This window comes from Thermobia domestica, chromosome 3, assembly GCF_964235325.1.
Source record: "Thermobia domestica chromosome 3, izTheDome1.hap1.1, whole genome shotgun sequence".
NCBI classification, from domain to species: Eukaryota; Metazoa; Arthropoda; class Insecta; order Zygentoma; family Lepismatidae; genus Thermobia; species Thermobia domestica.
Window position 1 is genome coordinate 72709243 of NC_137456.1, and position 18343 is coordinate 72727585.

General features: G+C 33.5%; 1 protein-coding gene across 1 annotated transcript in view; it reads left to right on the forward strand.

Annotated features, from left to right (window-relative positions):
• Positions 1–18343, forward strand: part of DNAlig1 (DNA ligase 1) — a 94324-nt gene extending 75981 nt beyond the window's left edge. The window contains exons 14-18 of the mRNA XM_081751101.1: positions 4365–4581; positions 7372–7607; positions 9085–9282; positions 10759–10851; positions 15072–18343. Coding sequence (XP_081607227.1) covers positions 4365–4581; positions 7372–7607; positions 9085–9282; positions 10759–10851; positions 15072–15152 — 825 coding nt within the window. The 3' untranslated portion in view covers positions 15153–18343. The remainder of the gene's footprint in view (positions 1–4364; positions 4582–7371; positions 7608–9084; positions 9283–10758; positions 10852–15071) is intronic.

Consider the following 18343-nt stretch of genomic DNA (forward strand, 5'->3'; position numbering starts at 1 on the left):
TTTTTTCTGCTTTGCTTTTTTGCTTGGGAAATTTTGGGCTTTTTTCAAAATTCTGCTTTAAATTGATAAACTAGATTTTGTTTCGCTTCTCTATAACACAAAAAGTCATTTAATTAGTGGTTGATGCCGATAATAATATAAAACCTCGAAAATAAACCATGAATTTCGAAAAGATATTTCAAACAGTTTTACTTCTCAACATATTTACATTATGAATTCCAAAGGATTAACCAATGTATATAATAAGATTTTTTTAACCCCCTAAATACAAAAGTAAGCAATGTTAGCAAGAACCATGGTTGTTTTTGAAAATGCCAAAAACCCGTTTTTGGGGGGAGTTTAAACTAGGTTTTTTTGGTTTAAACCAGGTTTTTTTTTGGATTTAGATAGTTTGCTTTATGTATTTATATTACATATTGACAGAAATAAGTTTGTTTCGTCTTGGTGTTATTATGCAACAACTGGGTTATGCTGGAAGAGGTCAAATAAGCTTAAAGAAGTCCGGTCAGTAAATTTCTTAAATTGAGAAACTCCCGCCCTAGCCATCGGGAAAATCCCGTCATTACTCTAAATGTAAAACAATAAAAGAAATGCTGTTATTGCTTTACATGTAAAATTTAAAGGTCAACGTATCATAATCAGTACGCTAAAACTGAGGTATTAAATTACAAATTTAGTACGTACATATCATTGAAAGTACAATCCAAGCTAATGTTGGAAGCTACGTAGGCAATCGATAAATTTTGCCAATTTATATCAATATATTTAAGCAACTTTGGCTTCTTTATAAAACAACAGGCATTCAGGCATGCAGAAATATACAATTTGGTTTCGTTTCATATGTTCAGGCTTAACATCCTTACGTAATACCGAGGTTATCAAGGAGAAGACTTTTGCTTAAAGTTACATCCGAACCGCTACTTTGTTTACGCATGAAAGAAGGGTTGTGGTTCGACCGAGAATTGAACATGGGACACCTTGATTAAAAGGTGAAAAGGAAATAAAACTAATGCGGATGGTTTGATGTGAGGAAACGTTACCATGAAGTTCACACGATTCGCATTTTTCGTTCTTTTTATTTTTATTTTTATTTATTTATTTATTTATTTATTTTTTGTTGGTTTAAACCAGTTGTTTATTTTAAAAAAAGAAAGAAAAACAGCTGGTGTAAACCAGTCAACCCTAAAAATAAACACTTCTTTGAAAAAAATACACAAATAAGTAGCAAAATTCTATCTAGTATTTTTACTTCAAAATATTCCAAACCCTCTTTTTAGAACAAAATAAAATTAAAATAAAACATAATAAAAATACTTAGATTTATATGATACACTTAAAGGTTGCACATCTAGAGCTTTTGGTTTAATATATTCTTGAAATTCTACAGTTTTATATAAGCACCATCACGGTTTACTCAGTCCTCAAGTTTTCTGTATTTTTAACAAGAGGGATTCAACATATGAAGGATGTGAGGCAAGAACATGGTAACTCACAATTTTACTATTTTAAGAAATTAGAGATTTTCTGCTGCACAATCCATTTTGAAAGTCGGAAAGCTGATTTTTCACATAAGACTATACATGAAGGATTAAACAAAGCGGTATGCGTTGCTGTCTATCTGGTGCTGCATAACTCAGCAATTGAAAATTTGTTAGTTAGCATGTTCTTGGCTCACACCCTTCATATCATTATGGAACTCTTCCCACCCCCACCCCCACACAAAAAGGTTTACGGAAGATAAATACAACTGCACAACAAACATAACTGAGTGGAGCTTTTGCGCTTCTATCGGGAAGTCCGGGATTCAACTCACCATTCGACCATTCTGACAAAGCTTTCCTTCATTCCATCTGTGAAGTAGAAATAGTGCGTGTACTGTGAGTTGGCCGACTTCCTTTCTTATTGTTTTTAAATCGTTATTATTACTAATTACCAGCAGTGACGGTTTTGCGAAGGTTAGGGGGCGGTCTTTCGGACTGAAGCCTGTTCCCCAAAATCACGGAATGTCTAAAACAAACGAAATATCTATTAGTTATGCCTTTACTCATAAACTTTAAGCTCCCGCCAAATAAAAATTACGAATGTTTAGAAAAACTAAACATTAGTAAGAAAAGCAAACTCCCAAAATACTTTTCTAAATCCGCCACTAATTCTCAGTATAAAATGATCTTCAAGGTTGTATCCGGAAGATTATCGCTAAATATATAAACGAAACGAAATACAGTATTAGTTATGCCTGTACTCATAAACTTCAAGCTCCTCCCAAATAAAATTAGGACATTTTAGGAAACGAAACAATCAGAGAAACCCATCACAAAGTACGTTTCTAAATCCACTACTGATTATTTGTATACATTAGTATTCAAGGTTGTATCCGGAAAATTATTGCTAAACCGTTGCACAGCTACAGTATAACAGAAATGTGGAAGTACGGTTAGACGGATATATTGAAAAACGTACGCTTTGACGGATATATAGAACAACGTAAGTTTAAGTTTTGCGCTAGAAGCTAGAGTGCTAAGCTCTTAGAAATGAAAAACGGATGACAAACTGAAATGATCCCGAGAAGAAAAAATGTCGATAACTCAAAAGTTAAAATAAAGTTAAATAGTCTCTAAAATTGCCCTCAAATAGTACATTCTTCATGTTAGCTTTAATTCGTAAAACATGTGCTCCATCCATCTTGATGGTGAATTTTAGAGCGAAATATTGCATTTAGGTCATGGAATTCTTATCTAACTATAGAATATACTATAAGAAAGCTATTTAGATAGAAAAATCATGAAATTGAAAAAAGCCAAAATTTCCAAAATTCTCGTTTTTTTCCCAAAAACGCCGGCTTTTTATGTGAAAAAAACCATCGATTCAAAAAAGCCGGCTTTTTTGCATCTCTAATGATGAGTCATTAGAATAAATAATACTTTCCTAGAAGCTATTATTATTTATGACGTCTAGATTTATAAAGAAAATGGAAAATTTTACACACACACACACACACAAAAGGAAAAAAAACTTGTCTTTTAGAAAGCGTCTGAAAAATATCCCATGTTGCTCACGGATAGCTAGCAAAATTGTTTTCAAATTATTAATATTATTATTATCAGCACTATTATTAAATTTGATGTCATATGCAAATGTTCCACTTACTCTCTTTGTCAATTTTATTTATTTATTTATTATTATTATTATTATTATTATTAATAATATTATTATTATTATTATTTGTAGTAAACTTCCTCTTGCAGTTTCTTGGAAAGAAATGCTAGTGTTCATCCAAGAGCTTAACAATTACAAATACCTACAGAAATAATTGAAATTAGTAACTATTAGACAAGTTTTAGCAGTTCTTGCGCATATTTTATTTTAGAAATTTCATTAAATTACATTAGTTTCACGTTACCATACATCTCAAAAATTCTCGTCCGTTTCGGCCATGGCATTAGTAATACAAGAATTGGATTTTAATCTTACAACATTTAATTATTATGAGACCTAATATTTGACTAATAAAAATCTAATTTTCTTATAATTATTTTTCGGGTTGTCAACATTTCAAATTTATTGTTACGTGATGGATAGTTTTATTGTGAAATAAAGTTGATTTATGTGTATCGTTCTTCTTACAGTGCGAACGTATTAATTTGTTACTTGCAACGTTACAACATTACTTTGATTGCATTAGACTTCCAAACAACTTGATTGCATTCAGTCCTCAAGAATGCGTTCACCCCTGATTTTATTCTTCTATTGCAGTCATAAGTTATAGACGTCAGTTACCACTTCCGGTTTCAATATTAATCTCAATAGAGCAAAAACAGTAAGAGAGCGAGTTATCAAGGTGCTGTCAGTCACGAAAGTCATGAAAAAATAAGTCACGAAATCAGAAAACGGTCATGAAAGTCAAGAAACCGAGCTTTTGGGTCACGATTGTTGTTATCTGTACAAATTATAAGTATAGACTGGAAAATTTTGTTCTATAAAACGTCAAAATTCACCACCAAAAATGTATGTGGTCGGCTTTAGACGTTACCAAATTACAAGGAAAGCACGCTTGTATCACATGCATGAAAATTCGGCCCCATTTGCACCCAAACTCGCTCTTGAGAATGTTACTAAATTTTATGGTTTGCTAAAGAAAAGGTCACGAAAAAGTCACGAAATTTCATTTTAGAATTTTAGTAGACACCCTGGTAATGGCTTTTTTGATATGGATTCAGCGTCCGAGAAGCAGGTTCTGTCTTTTGATCTTATTCCTCTATTGCAACCGATAATTATAGATGTACTACTTCAAGTTTGAGTGTTGAATTCGCATAGTTTGACGCTGTGAAACGAAACTCACTTGTTTAACTCTATATTCATTACAGGAAGCGAATGAGGCCGAAATCAAAGTAAGGGTGTGTGTGTTCATGTTTGATTTGTTATATTTGAATGGAAAGTCACTCGTGAAAGAAACATTGGCTACCAGAAGGAAACTATTAAAGGAGAATTTTAAAGAAGTAGAAGGTCAGTTTCAGTTCGCTACCAGTATTGATTCTCAGTCTATGGAAGAAGTCCAGGAATTTCTGGAAGAATCTGTTAAAGGTAAAAAAGTTTACTCTGATCTACAAGTATCTTGTTAACGAATTTTTGTTGTTTACTAGTAATTGGCTCAGTTCGGTGTTATAACTGAGATTATCCTGTATTTATTACAGTGTGGTATTCAGAAAATGATGGAAGCCCCTGTTTTTTAAAGTAATGATGTGGAAGAATTCCATATTGACATTTTTATTATCTAACTTAAAATTTTTGAAACAGTACTGTCTGTCGAGTTTCTGTGTTTCTGTCAACATTTATCTGCTTTTATCATAAGAGTTATTACGGTCTCAAAATCAAAAAGTAAACTGCAAACTATCTCTGAACTCACATTTGGGATTACTTTGTATATCTGTCCTGTCTCAATTTGTTCTGCTAATGCTCTTAGCATTTGCTAAGCACACAATGAAATATATCTTATTAAAATTGCATATAAGATTACATCACTGTAATGCGGTCATACTTGGAAGATTGAAGTTTTGGTTCCTGCAGCTGAAATGTTTTTCTGCTGATTTCTAGTGTAGTGTAGAATAGTGACATACAATCAAAATACGAGGGAGGATCAGAAACTAGGTTACAAGGCCGAAATTTCTGGAGTTTCGTGTGTTATAGAGGAATGAGGAGTTTGCGGTAATTTTAATACATTGAGTTGGCAACTGTGCAGTTTCAGCCACCCTCCACCGACGGCACTAGTTGTAGGTAAACACAAATGGCGACTCGTTTGGAAAAGTGATCGTGCAAAGTTCGCTCAGTTATACGATTTCTGTGGGCGAAACTTGTAACCGCGGCTGAAATTCACCGGAAGCTGGTAGAGGTATACGGAGAGAGACTGTCTCGTCAGCATGTCGCAAAATGATGTCAAAAGTTTGGTCTGGTAGAGAAAGCGTCACCGACGAAGAGCTGTGACCGACCCAGCATGGCATCAACAGATTTGAACACAGCTTGCGTGGAGGAGCTGATTCAAGACAACAGGAGGATCTCGTTGCGGCATCCGATGGCAGAATTGGAAATGTCGTTCGGAAGCACCTAGGAGGTCGTCCATTCACTTCAGATGAGGAGGTGAAACATTTCGTGACAACATGGCTGAACACGCAAGGACAGAATTTTTACCAGGAGGAAATCATCGGACTAATCCCAAGATGCGACAAGTGCCTCAACCAATGTGGAGAGTGTGTCGAAAAATAACCTAATCTATTGGCTATATTATATTGGTTGTATCAGAAATGTATACACGTTTCACTGCAGGCTTTGTAACCTTACTTTCTGATCACCCCTCGTAGATTTGTTTCCCTCACAACTTGATATCCTGGAGATAGAAGAGATAGATACGTTGTAGTGACAGAAATGTCTATGAAGTTTTTCATATTATATTAGCATTGAGTTGTTATATATTCTGGTCGTCTCATAAATCAATCTTTGTTCTGTTGAGATAGCATAGTTTTTGTTTGGTTGATGGTGTATATTATACAGGGTGTCTCGAAAGTCCCCTGACATAGGGTAACTGTTATTATCGGAGTTACACAAAATATAAGAGGGGAAACAGTCTCCAAATATGATGTTTTCAATATAAAGTCAAGGAATTTCTTAAATCAGACGAGCCGTTTGGGCTGTACACTCTTTAGGCGCCAAATGTTAAATGAAAATGCAACGTTACCATTTACCGGGAGGTGGATAAATTTTGTAAGAGTATGGTGAATGGGGATATTTGAAATGTGGGCTGGCCATCGACATGTTAGTGTAAAAGGCAGTAACTTCATTCACTTGTGTTGTGGGTCCAGGTAAATGACAATGTTACGTTTTCATTAACATTGGGCGCATAAAGAGTGTACAGCCGAAACGGGCGTCTAATTAAAAAAAAAAATCCCTTCACTTTAGATAGAAAACATGATATTTGGAGACTGTTTCTCCTCATACATTTTGTTGTAACTGATAACAGTCACTCTGTCATTGGACTTTTGAGACAATCTGTATAATATAAATATGATGCATTCCTGGTAGCAAGGGTAAACTCAACAACAGCTCATTTTATTATTATTTGTCTGAAGTAATAATAATTAATTGAAAGAGGAATGTTCGCCTTTGCTATCCAGAACGCCTCATATGATATACCTACCTGCTTAAATCCACGAGAACATTTCTTACCATTTGCAAAATCCCTCTTACGCTAAGTTCAATGTTTTGTTCTCTAGGCGCAAGTTTAAAATATTTTTCGTTCCGTTTAACTTAGAATTGAGACAGGTTTTAGTTTATTAGTTAAAGTATTAATTGCTTGTTACACTTGTTGATTGTCTGTTATTCTATTTCAAATATTCAAGTTATATTTGTAATAATATAAATGAGGTTTATAGAAAACGAAGTAGTAATTTTATCTAGAGGAAAATAAAGGAAAACCTTGTCATTTTCTGTGTGTAGTATAATGAAGAGTAAGCTTGAGATATTTGTAACTAATATATTGGAAGAAATGAGTTGAGTTGATTTTGAGTTTAACGTCCCTTTCAGTAGCGACTTTATATGAGACGGGACCTACCGATTAACGTGGAATCCGAACCACATGAGTTCCCGCTGGGAATCGAACCCAGGTCTCCCACGCCTAGAAGAAATGGAATAGGAGTGATCTCTTGAGTAGGATGAGCTGGAAAATAAATCATGTTACGTTCGAAAATTTTGAAAATTTGGCACTTAATAATTGAGCGAGCATTTGAAGGTCTTTAATTGAATGCTTTTAGCGTAACATTTCTAATGTGTAATTTTAATAGTTGGCATTACTCTTTTAAAACATTTCTAATATTATATTTTCAGGAAATTGTGAAGGGCTTATGGTGAAAACATTAGATGAAGAAGCTACTTACGAAATCGCTAAGCGTTCCCGAAACTGGTTGAAATTAAAGAAGGATTATTTGGATACATGTGGGGATACATTGGATGTAGTGGTTTTAGGAGGCTACCTTGGACGTGGAAAGCGAACTGGTACTTATGGAGGTTTCCTTTTGGCTTGTTATGATTCCGAAAATGAAGAATACCAAAGTTTATGCAAGGTATGTGGAGCAGAAGACTGCTTATACTTTTTTTTTTTTAAATTTAAACAAAATTGTGTTTCGATAATATACCAGCACAGTTATGAGAGGTAACTTACTTACAATAACGACATTCATGAACGTATTATTGTATCAATAATGTTATCCATTTAGAACATTGATTCTTCACCCAACATTGTAACCAGCTTCTGAACAATAGCGGGAAATTCGTTTAAGCAATCTTTCTTCGTCATCGATCATTGTTTTAACGATTTTTTAAATATTATCCAAATGATGGGTAAAGTTAACCTGTAAGTAGGAAGTACAGGGTGTTCAGAAAGTAACTATGCAGTTCATAACTTGCCGTATTTTATTTTCCACAAACCACTTTAAACAACTGAAATTAACTCGAAGCTAAACTTTAATGTCATGGAAGTTATAAGAGATGCTGGAGGTGATCACCTTGAAAATTTTAACAGTTACATTAAATCAGGGTTGGCAAAAACCATGGTTTTTATTTAAAAAAAAAAAACTTTTTTTTTTGTTTGTTTGTTTAAACCAGGTTTTTATGGTTTAAATGATTTGCTCTATATATTCATATCATATATGGACAGAAATAAGTTTCGCCTTGATATTATTATGCAACAACCGAGTTATGCTGGAAGGGGTCACATAAGCTTAAAGCGGAATAAAAACCGCTTCTCGAGTTACATCCGAGAGAAATTGTCCCCCATTTAAACTCAGAACCAGGACTAATTGGCCACAAATGCGATACGTCTGCCGACTCACTCACGAAGGAATCCTGATAAAAAAAAATACGTTGTACTGATCTTTACATGCTTCTTAATATAACTGTCAAGAGTCATTTCAGAAGGACAAAAAGATAAACAGTTGCACAAGTGAAACCATTACACAGAATTACATATGAACGATTTCAAAGTACTACGGAGTACAGAAGAACTAATTTAGTTCAAGTTAGTTAACAACGATTTTTATTGGTCCAAATTAAAGAAATATACCGACTTAATCTGCATATGAATAAGAAAAGTGAATAAAGATACGGATTATTTGAGTCCACTTTGGCTCAAACTCATTTATACATAAATAGATACCAAAGATACTTATTTCACTAAATGCCTCTCGTGGGGTCTGTATGACCCCCCACACACATACACAAAAAGTACGGCATTTTCGATGTATTTTATCAATAGTAAACATTGAAACGAAACAATATTTAGAATTTTTCTTCGATTGCAATTACATAACAATAATAACAACTACAAAAAATCACAAAATAAACATTTATAAAGTTATAAAAGAAGTTGCTTTTGTTCACTATAATATGTACTTAACGAATAACATTTAGGTAAATTGATATTTTAATGCAGAATACTTGACTGAACAAACTTACAAACCCACATATTTTAGTAAACAGTAACTAACTTAAAGCTACAGAAGTAATTGGTTTTGCATTTGTATGTGCTCTTTGTGATTATAGATTGGAACTGGATTCAGTGATGAAGATCTCCAGAAGCACTCCACTTTCTTCAAGGACCATGTAATACCCCAGCCCAAATCTTACTACCGTTATGATTCAAGTTTGGAACCAGATCATTGGTTTGATGTCGTCCAAGTATGGGAAATTAAATGCGCTGATCTCTCACTGTCGCCAATTCATCGTGCTGCATTAGGCATTGTAAGTAATTTTCCCATTCTTATTTTCATAAATGATTTTTTTTTTTTTTTTTGCATGAAATGAGAAGGCATGTAGCTATGGCGCATATATTTTGTTTTTATTTCAGTATCTCAAGCTAATCACTTATCCATAAGAAAGCCTTAGGAAAATACTTTGTGTAAATTTCTAAATATCTATTGTTTGTGGATTTATTGCTCTCGTGGAAGTCGTCTAACTTAAGGGTCATTACTACACTTCTTAGCATACACTCTTCATTTCATTTTATTTTATTTTTTATAATCACCATAAGACCAACGTAGAATATAATTTTCGAAAGTAGACGATTCACCTATCTTTCGATATATGTACAGTGCTATTATATGAACTAATAATTGTCTTTAAAACTTTCCATATTATACCTAGATACAGATATTTGAGTGCCCGACAGTTAAATTATATCTGTGTATATCTCCAGATTTCTTGTTTGTAAGGAAAGCTCTAAAACAGTCAATACTTTATTTTCTAGCGTTTTGAAGATACCAGATTCATAGATAGTTCCCAGATAATTGATACTTATTTTCAGTCACTAAAATAAATATATAGGTAAATAAATATAAAAAGTTATTAGAAACCTAATTAAGAACGTTAAGATTAGGGTTCATTGTACTTTATTCGATGTAGATTTTGAGTCGTAGGGCTGGAGGCAAAAATACCAAGCAAAAAAGTAAATGACATGTAATGCTCTTATCCTTGCAGCCTACCAAACTAGGTATAAAGCCAGGTTGAAGAGAAATATTAAGTTTAATCACGTTAATTCTTAACACTAAAATACATTATAAATAAATAATTTTTGAGTTCCCTTATGGCTAAATGGTTAGCGTACGCGTCTTCGGAGCGGGAGACCCGGGTTCCTTTCCTGAGGGCCGCGGTGGCTCAGTGATAGAGCGTTCACCTCTGGTGCGTGGGGTCCCTGGTTCCATCCCAACTCGCCCCAAGTGATCTTTGTGGTGGATAAACACCGTGTGCGTGGATTTCCTCGGGGTTCTCAGTTTCCTCCCACTTTCTTCATTCTACCATTTCATTCATTTCTCATTATTACCGTCTCCTCTAGCCTAGCCGACATAACCGTGGGACGTAAAACTTAAAGATTTCATTTCATTACCTACGTAAAGCTGTAAATCCATGTCTGATATAACCTTGCTGCTGATAGGAACGCTAAATTCTAATTCAATACAATATAAAGGTTTTTTCTTAAAGTAATTAATCATCTCAGACAAATTCATGCTGTGAAATGCCCTACTTATATTAAAGTCACAAGTGTCCATACTGTTTGATAAATTTTTCACTTTCAAGGAAATTGGTTCGTCGTCGCAATATTATTAAAACTGCAATCTAATTGCACCTAGCAGTTCTAACATTTTGCTATATTTTTATATGTGGTATTTTGAAATTAAGACTTACTAGTGAACTTAACATCGTACGTTTGTGTCATTACAGGTTGATCCTGAGAAAGGCATTTCTCTAAGGTTCCCACGATTCATAAGAATAAGGGAAGACAAAAATGTTGAAGACGCTACAACGGCGATTCAGGTAACATTGTAATATAGTATAGCGTCTACTAATTGTATAATGTTCTTCACTTACAAATAACTAATAATAAAAGCATGAACATAGCACTCTCGCTGGCCTTATGGTTAGCATGCGTACTTTTGATTCATGGGATCCGGGTTTGATCTCAGGTGGGAGAGCCTTGAAATTTCAACGCATTATGGTGACTCGGATTCTACTTTAAACTATTAGTCCGTGTCTGGTATAGCCTAGATGCTGGAAGGGATGCTAAACTTCAATCAATTCAACCATCCAAGAACATGAACATATACGGTAGAAACTTGCAAAATAAAATAATCCCGTAGATTATTAGTGGTTAAAATTGATAAAAGTACATATAATTCAGATCTGTAATGCAGTACTATTGTATTTTGATGTTGCAGCATCAAGAAACGGATTGAGTGAAAAGTTGCACACCAAAAACGTTGTCAAAGTTAAAAACATATAATACTCATAACTCCATAATGAGAAAAACATGATTCTCAATATATTTCAGCTATTTGAGGTAGTCATTATTAAATGTATAAGATTAAGGTAAATGTGAGATACTATAACAACATCCCTTTTATTATCTAAATCGAATTTCCCTGTCCTTTACTATTTATAATGGTTGGGATATTGGAATTACGTTCTTCGAAATGGCACATGGTATCCAGGATCTGCAAACGATTGAGAATATCCACTACAGACATAGAAAATGTGGTAGAATATTGGTGAGCACATGGTGAATACAATCTTCCACTTGATCCAAAATGTATGGTTTGGTTTAATCTTTAAAACCAATCCCTGAAAAGAATCCACGGCTAAAGATTAAGACTTCGTACCGATCACTCATGCCAGCCAGTACGACTCAACAGAAATCTAGGAAATTCTCACCAAGCCAGGCATGAATTCAAGACCAAAAGGAGGCGGAGCATAATCTTGCATCAATATGAGATCATGAACATTATCCCAGATGAACAGAGAAGGCTATACCTCATTTTCCATCATAGTAAGATGACGTTCATCGTGTCCAAAACATACGGCATGCTATGCTACACCACATTATAATCTTTGGTTAATTTGGTGCTTTATACACACACCTATACATTGCCTCATCTTATAAAATTATTCTCAAACAATATCGGTCAACATAGTATCTCCGTTGTCTCTCGCCGAGAACAGAAATGTGGCTTCCAGGGATGAACTTTGCCGTTAGAACAGTTCGCATATCGTGGTGGATAAGGCCACTTTCCGTAGCGCCCTGGCCGTATTGACATTTTTTTTAAACTTTATGTGAATGTTGAATCAATTAGAAGTTTTCCCCTTATTAGGATACGGAGGGACGACCTCGTCGGAGACCCCCTCATCATCAGTTTGGAAATGGCAAATTCTGATAATCCTTGAGTGTACGATATCACTAAGTCTATGTTTCTTTCTTCACTAACTCTGCACCCGTACCACTGACCGCCACGCTTAGTACAGCGAAACCAGTTTAAATGTTTTCCATTTATCTTCTGTTCTGTGGCGGCTCTTATGAGAAATCACATCGGTAAACATTTTAACTTTACCGCTACAGGCTAAGGGAAGTGTGCTTACGTTATGTATTAATTCTCGTATACGCTTTCTGAAGCTGTATGAAGCCTTCTGTCCTTAGCGTAGCAGTAAAATATAAAATTTTACGATGTGACTTCCCTGAAACTCCTGTTCGTGTCATTTAAAAAAAATAAATAAATAAAAAAATAAATAAATATCAGGATGGTAAGATTTCTACCACTTGCAGATCGTTTAAATGAAAATCCTTTAATATATACGAATTATTAATATTTTAAATATATGTTTACTTTCCGTCCATCATATATAGTATTTGTAATTTAACGTCCCTTTTCAGCTTGAAGCTATAAGACATATACTGTAATCTACAATTTATCATGAAATCTGAGCCACCTGGAACCCTGAATCAAAAGAATGTGACGTGAACACCCTTACAAATAACAGCGCATGTAGGAAGAGTTGCCATGGGGTAGAAAAGTGTTGGAAATCGTAACTTTTTAATTGTGATGATTCTCTTCAAGATTTGTAGGTGCTATAAATATTTTTGACAACTTCTACTTTTGTCGTCTGTAGGTTTGAGGGGGTTCTAAAGATGAGACCTTAGAAAGTGGGCACTAAGAAAGTTTATATATATATATATATATATATATATATATATATATAAAACTTCTGGAGTATCATTCAATGGCTGGTATCTAAATCAGTTCAAATTTCAAAGTTTAATTAGTTACATTTCTTTTGCGTATACTTTTCCTTCTTTTTATGTATCAGTTTGCTTGTATTTATATATTCCCCCTTCCTTCCTTAGTGCGATTTATACCTCACAACTGCGGATTGCAGAGATACAGAAAGGCTGTCCAAATATTTTATTTTCTACATATCAAAGGGAATCATTACAAAAGACATGTATAGTTATATTACTTTTTAGCATTAAGCAAAATTATAGTTGAAAGCTACTTCACTTAAGCAATATACTTAACGAAATATTTAAGATAATTATAAAAAATATTTAACATACCTTAATGCATTTTCCATTTTTGGCGAATAATTAAGCGCTACAATATTGCGTAGTGCTGGAAGTTGATGCTGTAGTGTTGTAAATGAAAACGAAATTTTACAATATTTGTAATTAGATGTGAAAATTAATGATATGCTTAAATCATTTTTGAAGAACAATTTAGACTTGATGAACTGCAAAAACGCAATTCGCTCTAAGAATTTGTTCCATTTAAATAGTCTTTCTGAAAAATATTAAATACATACAGAAGGAACTCGATGTTATGAGAATTAGTCGCTTAGGAAAGTCTAATGAAATGGGAAAAAGCTTTTTTTTTTTCTAATTTATTGTTTAGTTATGTAGAAGTGTGATGCAAAGGATTTTGTAAATATTCATAAACAGGAACTAGCAAATTTCGCTTTGAACGAGAAGGCGAAATGTCTTTTAATTTTCGGCGTTTAGGTGAATCACACCACTTTGAACTCACCACGAAAAAAAAAAAAAAAAAAAAAAAAAGTTCGCTGTCACGTAGCACTTAGATGCATTAATTAATTTAATATTGAAATGTAATGATCTGAATTTTTTTGTGACTAGATCATGTAATTTTCTCTTCGTTTATTATTCCTTCACTCTCCTGCATTCTTTATCGACCAAGCCATCCCATAAATTTTATCTTCCGCTATTAAATTCTCTTCGCCTTGGGCCTAATTACAGTACTATTACGTGATGTTGCATTTTAAGACGGCGCTGTCTATCTGGGCGCTTAACTGGTAGTTTTCTGCTTTTTAATTTTTCTTCCTACGCCTTTTTCTCCATCTGATGAAACGTTAGCGAAAGGTCGTAAAGTGTACTCTTTTTAGTGTATGATTGTTTTCACTATTTTTTGGTAGTTAAGTATATAAAATATAAAGAGTAAGACAAGTATAAAACCCTACTAACAATATATTTTTGTAATTTGGTTCGAATTTGTATGGCCATAATTTCATGTATAATTTCATGAGAAAGCGTTCACAAAACAAGTATGTGGGAGTGGGTGGGGATGCACACTCATGTCCAAAATTATTGTCGCATATCTACAACTGCCTTCTTATAAGAATATAATTTAATAATTTTGCAGAGTACTTTTAATACTGATACTATGTGTGTAATCGGGAAATGTATATTTGTAGTAAATTTCATAGGAAAAGAATTATAAATACGAAAATTACAATGAGTAAAATAAAATATTGCTAAATGGACAAGAAAATTTTATTTTCGTTGTATTGTTCTTATTTACTGCTCTTTTGACAAGAAATTTGACACATACATGTCTTTGCCGATTACAAACATACTAATATTTTAAGAAATACCGGACGAATTCATTATCAAATTATATTCCTAGAACAACATATTTATAGACACACGACAATAATTTTGGACATGAGTGTACATACTTGCCGGTCTGTTGTAAGTGTACCAGTGAAACAAATGCAGTATGTGCTCTATAATGTAGAAAAGAATAACGCAGTTTTATCGCATTCATCTCGAGTTATTCTTAGTTAAATTTTTACGAAAGGAACTGGTGCAAATGCAGTCACTGAGCAGATTTATTTGATTTTTAGAAACAAGAGTTGCGTACTTGATTTAAAAATAGATGCCCTGTGCTATATATATATCACTTTCTTTGTTCTAGGTAGCGGACATGTATAGAAGCCAGGAACAGATTAAAAATCAACAGGGAGGAACTAAAGTTAATGAAGAAGATTTCTACTAGTATCTTCGTGAATAACAAGTGTGTCACAGGCACGATTTTGTGTTGTCAGTTACTTTTTGTGTAACTGCAGTTTTTTAACTGTTTTAGAATTTAAATTGAATGAAGTAACACACACACACACACACCATATGTATATGAGAAAGAGTTATTCGTATATTTTAACTCACTTTATGTTTAGTATTCTATATTGTGTATTTTTCAATTCCATTTTGTACAGTTAAAAATAGTTTATATACAGCTACTGTCAAAAGTTATTTGATCTCAATAGTTTAAGAATGTGGTGTAAACATCAAATCGGAAAACATTGTTTCGTATTATTGCGTCCGTAAATAAGGATCAGTAGTATCAGTGAGTGAATATATTGATCGAAAACCAACAATATAGTGATCAATGTTATATATTGTTTTAAAGTTTCTCGACAATTGTTAATCATTTTAAATTAACCTATATATGTTTTTCTTGTAATTATTTTCATTTGCTTATTCTTTTATATATCCCAACAATTGTTTCGCAGGTTTTGTCAGTTTCTTTTGTGAGACAATACTGTAATATGATTATTCCACATGAAAAATTGTAAAATTTAGTTTTTATATAGATAAATATGTATTAGGGGTAAACGTTTGCATAAAGAATTGAATTAAAACCAGTGAAACAGCCGTAGATATAAAAAATGAGTAATTAAATATAATGTTAAGAAAAAACAAAGAAATGTATAGATTGGTTTAGAATATTCAGCAATGTGTTTCTTCGAATTTGTTTTGATACAAATTACATTGAAGAAGCCTTTTTTGCTGAACGGTATATGTATTCTAGTTTCTTTAAGAACAGTTTTTAAGATGCTTGTAAAAGAGATTTCCATTTTGTAACAAGTTCATTGCTTGATTTCTTTTATATTCTGATGCACCGCCAAGGTTACGAAAGACAGGAACTATTACTAGCGTGGGTTCCGAACTACAAATGGAGGTCTTGAATCCAATGCAATAGGTAAGCACAAACCATCATTCAAGATCAACGCTTATAAAAGAGGTGGATTACAAGACCACACCCACCAGTCTTGGCTGCTAATAAAACTCCAACTGACCAAAGCAGTATATGTATTTTAAGATTATCTATCTGTGTTGCAGTTTCGGCTATGTAACACAAATATATAATCTTAAAATATATCTACTGCTTTGGTCAGTTGGAGTTTTATTAGTAATCTTGAATTTTCCAAAGCTACAATGAATAATTTACAGTCTTGGCTGATGGTAGATTGGCTAATTAAATAATTTGTTTACAGTACTTACCAACTGAAATTGGCAATTTCAATCTTCCCACTGCCAGTCATTTTATGGTTATTCTTATTCAAGCTTTTCGTAGGGCACGGTTTTGGAACTGTGGCTTGCTTAATATTTGTGTTACTTTAATTTATGAAGCCTTGTAGGTTATTAAGGATAGGAATGGCGAAAGAACCTTTAGGAGAAAGAAAATACTATTTTGTGGGACCTTGAATAAAGAGTTGAGAAAAAAAAAAAAAAAACAAAATGCTTCGTGTGAAGTATTGTACTGTGTGGGTTAGGAACATGGACGTTACGCAAAAACGATGAAAAAAAAAACTGAAGGCTTTCGAAATGTGTGTGTGGAGAAGAATGGAGAGAATTAACTGGGTTGAGCGGGAAACGAATGAAAGGGTGTTAGAATTGCTGGAGGAAAAAGAAACAATTTTAAACAAAGAGAAACTGATTAGGATATTGGCTAACAAAGAAATGTGTCAACGGACGTGCTAAAATTGTATGGTGGCAGAAAAGAGAGAAATGGGGCGAAGGAGACTACAATTAATGGTCGACATCAAAACAGAAAAATCATACGTGAAGACGAAGAGATAAGCCAAAGACCGTGGAGCATAGAAGTTTCACAGTTGCAGCAAATGACCTGCCGATGATGGCAGAATAGTTATGATGAATTATTCAGCGTCGAGAAGCCTAGTATTAATACGCTTGCCTTTTGCAGTCATATTTTGGTTCGATTTCTATGCGGGAAGGTCAGTTTGAGATTTGTTAGGCTACTTCTTGAATTCCGAGGTAGGGAAAAGGTTTAAGAATTCAAAAGATAAAGGCAGTGGGAATCGGCTGTTAGTATTTGGTCGAAACTATTGATAACATTTGGCGATCAGCTACAATTCAATAAAATAATAAAATTTGAAGTTTGATATTTCTTGTACTAATAACAGCGATTTTAGTGCAACTTTCTACTATGTAGAAAGAGAGAGATCCCTTTGAACATAGGAAGCACTGTATAATAGTAGAAGATACAATAAGAGTTTATATCAACATTCCTATTAAGCGATATCGCATCACAGTTTTCTACACTAACATCTTATAAATGCGATGCAAACGAAAAATTGTATAGCAAAACCCGAGACCTCTATGATTATAATTTATTACCAAAGTAAGTTCTTATTTTTGCGACAAAAGACTATAGTATTGGTCTAGAAATATTCTTTCTCTTATTCCCTCTTGTTTCTCATTGAAATAGTGAAAGAAGTGTTAAAATGAATAAAAAATGTTAAGAATGAAATGAATCCGAATAGTATTTGTTGTGAAATTAACGTTATTGTGTTGCTACGAAAGTGGAGGTTCACTGTGTGGATTGTGTTGTTTAAATTCTGTTTCTTGACGATATAGGTTCAACACTTAACAAAAAGTTCTGTATGGACACATTCAAAACCAACTAGTAGCTTAGACAATCTGCAGAATGACACCCAAAGTTAGTTTCGTCTTAATATGTACTCTATTACTTTTTATCTGTGGTTTTCATTATGATACTTGTTTGTAAGTCTTTCAGTGTCTTTCAGCCATGCCTTTTAAGCTAAAGCAGACTGATGATTAATGACAGTGAATGATCATGAAATAACTAGTGGTAGAGTGAGAATGTGGGAGGAAACAGGAGAAACCTGAGAAAACTCAGGAATGACGGTGATGTCCACCACAAACAGTGAAAGAATGAATAAAATGAATAAGCAACACACACACAGATTGCTTAGAGTTTGTAGATTGAGTCAGATTTGAAATAGAATCTCTTTGATAAAATTCTGTTGTTAATAGTTTCTTCATAAATACATCTTATAGTAGAGTAATCCATGTATTAATTTGAAGTGCCTTATTGTGTCATAAATATTTTATAAAAAACAATAAATTGATTTATATTTTGAA